General features: G+C 41.0%; 1 protein-coding gene across 1 annotated transcript; it reads right to left on the bottom strand.

Moving 5' to 3' along the window:
- LOC109172953 lies at positions 1-3187 on the bottom strand. The gene is made up of 6 exons (XM_019322203.1): positions 2840-3187; positions 2232-2780; positions 1747-2120; positions 1525-1692; positions 459-1276; positions 1-371 (listed from the first exon to the last, which is right to left on the bottom strand). Exons 1-6 carry the CDS (start codon positions 3185-3187, stop codon positions 1-3), a joined length of 2628 nt encoding a protein of 875 aa, XP_019177748.1.
- Between the last annotated feature and the right edge of the window lie 2668 nt (positions 3188-5855).

The raw sequence follows: 5855 nt of genomic DNA on the forward strand, positions 1-5855 counted from the left end.
TCATCCTGAAGCCATGGGTGATATAAGAGTTTCCTTCCCATTTCCAATCCTGCGTCTGACTCCCCCACAAATTAATTCCTGTGCAGCCATAATACTACGCCAGCAGTAACTTGGATTATTCCCTATACAAGAATCAAAGAATGTCCCTTTAGGATAGTACCTGGCTTTATATATTCTGCAAACCAATGATTCAGGTTTGGTGAGTAAACGACAGGCCTGCTTCCCCAGCATTGCTAAATTAAAGGCATGCAACTCCTTAAAGCCCAATCCCCCATATTTCTTAGGGATGCACAATTTATCCCATGCCTTCCAATGGATGCCCTGATCATCCTTAGATCTCCACCAGTAACGATTCATAGCTCTCTCAATGGCTGTGCAAGTATTCATAGGTAGTAAAAAGACACTCATAGAAAAAGTGGGCATAGACTGTGCCACACTTTTCAATAAGACCTCCTTACCTGCCTGTGAAAGCAATTTCTTATTCCAGGACCCAATCTGCTGTCTAATCTTATCATCAATATATGAGAAAACTGCTCTCCTATTCCTGCCCACAAATGATGGAAGTCCTAAATACTTCCCAAAATTCGGAGCCTGAACCACTCCCAAAATACTGGCAATCTCATCTCTGTGTTCATCCCGCGTATTCTTACTATAGCAAATACTTGACTTATAGTAATTCACCGCTTGCCTAGACATTTCCTCATACACCGATAAAAACTGTTTTACCACACTGGCTTCCTGCGCAGTTGCTCTAAAAAAGAGTAAGCTGTCATCTGCAAAAGATAAGTGGGATATAGGGGGGGCTCCCCTAGCTACTCTGCACCCATGTAGATTTCCTCTCAACTGTGCCTGCTGTAGTAGCAATGAAAGTCCCTCAGCACAAATAATAAAGAGATAAGGTGACAGTGGATCACCCTGCCTCAATCCACGAGTCGGCATGATCTGGTCACTTCGTGTTCCACCAACCTGAATACTATATGAAACTGAGGTCACACACAGCATTATCAAATCCACCCACCTTTCATCAAAGCCCAATGCTAACATCATACTCCGCAAGAAGGGCCACTCCATTCGGTCATAGGCTTTTGCCATATCCAGTTTCAAAGCCCCCCATCCTGTGATTCCACATTGCTTTCTATTCAAAAAATGTCCAATCTCAGCAGCAATCAAAATATTATCTGTTATTAGCCTGTCAGAAATAAAAGCACTTTGGGTGTCAGATATAATATCTCCCATAAGCCGTTTCATCCTGGCAGTTATAACCTTAGCCATAATCCTGTATACCACGTTACTCAGTGCTATCGGTCTATAATCCGAGACCATCTCAGGGGTTTTCTTCTTAGGGATTAATATTATATTTGTATCATTTAGGCGAGCTGGAAACGAGCGAGTATTAAGACAATTCACAATATAGGCCGATACATCACCACCCACTACATCCCAAAAATGCTGGTAGAAACCCGGATTCATTCCATCCGGTCCTGGTGCTTTGTCAGGAAACATTGAAAATAGAGCACTCTTTACCTCACTAGCATCAAAGGGCCGCAAGAGCAACTCATTCTGTACTTGTGTACCCGAGAAGCTATATTTCCAAAGAATTCCCCACTATCACTTGGAGAGTCGGAGGTAAAGACAGTCTTATAATAGTTGTAGATAACATTCCTCATGGCTTCACCTTCCACCCAATCCCCACTATCATTCATAATTTTTAAAATAGTATTCTTTTTCTTGCGATGAGATGCATACCTGTGGTAGTATTTCGTGTTAGCATCCGCGTTCTTAAGCCAATGCTGCTTGGCTCTTTGCCTCCAGTATGTATCCTCCTGGGCCTCAATACGACATAGGCAATCCTCTAAACGTTGGAACTCAGCTAATGAGACCGGATCATTACACCCCCTCAGACGCAATTGTTCCTTCCGCAGGTTTCTGATCCGTTCACCAAACTTATGAAAACGCTCTCCTCCCCAACGCGACAAACGATTTCCACAATTAGAGATACATTCCTGCAACCCCCTTCCTGCGCCCTCATTCCATGCCTTCTCCACCACATCCCTACATCCTTCATCGTGCAGCCATGCCATCTCAAAACGAAACCCTCTTCTCAGACCACCCGTCCTTTCCTGAAGATTCAGAATCCCAAGGAAAAGAGCAGAATGATCGGACTTTCGGGTTAATATATTTTGCACACTAGCATCCGGCACGTTCTAACGCCAACTCTGGCTAGTCGAAACCTTGTCTAATCTTTCCTCTATGCAATTCGGTGTGCCTTTTCCTTTTTCCCAGGTAAACGGATATCCCATCATTGGCATCTGCGCTAATCCACACTCCTCTATAGTCTCACCGAACCCATGCAATAAACTCAGAGGATGAGGGTTTCCACCTCGCTTCTCAGATTGATAAAGTAAATCATTAAAGTCTCCAATCATCACCCACGGTAGATTCGATCTGCCAACTAAGGTACGAATAAGATCCCACGAGTCTCTCCTTTGACCCCTCTGTGAAAAGCCATAAAAGCCAGTCATTCTCCACTTTTCACACCCCGGCATAGTCACCTCAACATCCACATAGTTTGTGGAATAACTAATCAATCTCGTTGTATTATTCGCTCTCCACAACAGAGCCAATCCACCACTCAAACCAGAACTGTCAATACAAAAAAGTCCATCAAAACCAAGTTTAACCCGAAGACGCTCCGCATGATCACGGTCAACCTTGGTTTCTATGAGAAATATAAAGTCGGGTTTCTTAGAGGACACCATGTCCTCAATCTCGCGAACTGTCTGTGGATTACCCAAGCCACGACAGTTCCAACTTAAGGTACTCATTGGGACCGGCGGACCTGATCCACAGGTCCCGCCATCAAAGAATCGGAATCAACAACCATGTCCCCATTCAAAGCACTCACCTCCCCGATGTCCGTCCTCTGTCTTTTTGGATCTACCCGAACCCCCACCCCCTCACAACCATTGCCCTCACCGCCCACCCCATCCACACCCCGAAATCCCGAACCCATCCCAGTCATAGACTTAGTCACCTCCACCCGAGACTGCCCACTCCTTCCCACCCCAACTCCCACCGCCATTCTCCCTCCCTCACTCCCATAGCCAATCTCACGCCTCCTCTCTTGGCCTAGTTGAAACCATTTTTCCCCCAACACCTTCGCCGGACTCGTACCCCCCGCCTTCATCGACACACCAAACGGATACTGTTCCAACCTCAACAACGAACGGCGAGCTTGCAAGCAAAATTTATCCGTATGGCCCATTCTTCCACAAAAAAAAAACAAAATATGTGGAGGCGTTCATATTTAAAGTTAATCCATGTCCAGGACCCATCTCTCAGAATCATCTTCATCCGCCGCTTTAAGGGGTTTGAGACATCATGGGTGACTCTAACTCTATAGAAGGAAGTCCACTGTCTCTCAAAATTTCGTTCATCATAGCGCAAGAAAACCCCAACATAGTCTCCAATTCTTTCCAACACTTTAACCGTACGGTATCCCTGGGGGATGTCCGAAACCTGTACCCATAAGTCCATAGTGTTTAGACTAACCTATAGTGGATCTTCACCATCGTTCAGGACTTGGCATAGCAGCGTCGCATTCTCAAACGCCCAAGGTCCCTCATCCATAACTCGTTTCATGTCCGGTTCATCAAAGAAGGTGAACAAGAACAAATTGGGCTGCACATCCGTTATCTCAATACCCATCAGAGGCTTCCAAGCCGAAGCCATAACACGCTTCATCACCTCGGTCTTGAGAATCCGATCCGTCAAAAACCGACCAACAATGGTCCAGGTTTCCTTCGACGCCGGTAGGGCTTGGACGTCGAGATCTTCATCCTCGAACCGGACACCTTGTTCTTCGTCGTCCAGCGTGATGTCTGCCGTGTGTGTTATTATCTCCTGCACGTCCATCGGAGGTTAGCAAGCTGCTCCAATGGCCCTGTTCCCATGCACGTAATTCGGAACCCTAGATCGCAGGGGGGGAAAGAGGAAAACCCTAGGTCGCAAGGAAGAAAAATAATCAGTTAAAATTAATATTTTTTTAACTTTCCATTTTTAAAAAAAAATATTTTAAAATTTTCTTTTTCTAATTTTTCATTTATCCAAATTTTCAATTTCATTTTCAACACTCCATTTTCAAGAATTATAAAGACAAATTCGATAAACTAATATTATATATTTAAAAAGTAACAACCATTAATAAAAATTTAAAATAATATATTTTTAAATGCTACTGACTCTATTACATTGTAATATCTGTTCAAACATACTTTCTAAACCTAATAAAGCACAAAGAGCGTCTCTACTGAGGCTCAATCTCATCTCATGACCTCCCATATGGGAGATGTCACTACATACCATCTGAGCACAATGTGCTTGGCTAAAATAATACTCCGTATATATTAATAAATATATTTTCAAAATAATTAATTATTTTAAATTGTAATTTTAATAATTACGGTAGTAAAGATATCACAAACTAGACTTGTGGTTAAGTGACATAACTGTGACTTTCTCAAATGCGAAGTCACGAGTTCTCACTTTAGTGGAGACATTAACAAATACTACACTCTAATAGAGTCAATAGTACTAAAAAAAATTATTACAAAAAGGATTAAGCTAAAAATGAGGGAAGAGAGTAAAGAAAGGGGAAAAGGAGAATGCAAGAAACGAAAAGAAAATAACGCTGGTGTCCAGATTCAATGCATGTCTAACTCTTCTGTATTTTCTAAATTTAAAAAATCTTATTCACTGAGGCTTGAACCCATAACCTCCCACTTGGAAAAGTCACTTCATGTTGCTTGACTACAAGGTCAAAGCATATATTTCTCTTTAAAGAAAAGTAAACAACAAAATATAAAATGAGGTTAATATTTTTTAAAATACTCATAATTCTTTTTAAAGTAGCATAATGTTTTATACTTTTTCAATCATTTTCAATATAATTCAAAGAATCCAAAACCCCCACCACCGGGTTTCAATCACGTGACTAGCATTTGGAATGGTAATATAATAGAGGGAAAAATGTCAAATTAGCCCCCTAAGTCGAGTGGATAGTGCAATTGGGTCCCCTAAGTGAAAAAAGCTCCATTCAAGTCTCATAAACCGATAAAATTGTTCAATTAAGTCCAATATAACTTGTTTATCAGGTTAAATCGATATGGTGTTGACATGTGTCTTTCTTATTTTATTTTTTAAAACAAATGTTTTTTTATTTATTAAAAATATTATTTATTATTAATTAATTGTTTATAATAATAAAAATAATTAAAAAATTTAAAAAAAAATTAAAAAAGAAAGAACAGCCACCGACTGTCCGCGCCGGACAGCCGGTGATTGTCTTCCTTTTTCACGGCCGTCTAAGGAAGACGGTCGTGGCCGGACGGCCATGGCTGTCCGTGAAGAAGGAAGACAACCACCGGCCATGGCTGGCCATGTGTCATCACTCATCACCCTACATATTAGTTGGCAAATGGGGTTAATGTTTAAGGCAAAAACTTGTGTACTATGAGACTGTCTCACCGGTCTAAATCCGTGAGACGATTGGATCTTTGATTAATGAGGTCAAAGATCCGACCCATTAATCAAAGATTTAACACATTAATCAAAGATCCGACCCGTCTCACAGATTGAGACCCATGAGACGATCTCACAGAAGTATTAACCTAATCTTTAAAAGTATTTTCGTTTGAGAATTTGAAATTGTTTTTGGAAATATGAACTCCAAAAAATGATTCATTTTTCAAAAAAATAATTAAAAAAATTTGTACGTGTTTGGCAGAAGGTCATAAAACTATCTTTTTTTTGTTTGGATAAAAGTTAATAAATTGTATTTTTTTTTGTTTGGTTCT

This window comes from Ipomoea nil, unplaced genomic scaffold (genome assembly GCF_001879475.1).
Source record: "Ipomoea nil cultivar Tokyo-kokei standard unplaced genomic scaffold, Asagao_1.1 scaffold0457, whole genome shotgun sequence".
NCBI lineage: Eukaryota > Viridiplantae > Streptophyta > Magnoliopsida > Solanales > Convolvulaceae > Ipomoea > Ipomoea nil.

Bases quoted from the DNA above. Each gene is read 5' to 3' on its own strand.
- LOC109172953 (XM_019322203.1), bottom strand. From the start codon at position 3,187: ATGAAGGCGGGGGGTACGAGTCCGGCGAAGGTGTTGGGGGAAAAATGG. The intron at 1,693-1,746 runs GTATGCATCTCA...TATGAATGATAG, and splicing joins AACACGAAATACTACCACAG to TGGGGATTGGGTGGAAGGTG. The intron at 1,277-1,524 runs GTAAAGAGTGCT...CGTGGTATACAG, and splicing joins GGCCCTTTGATGCTAGTGAG to GATTATGGCTAAGGTTATAA.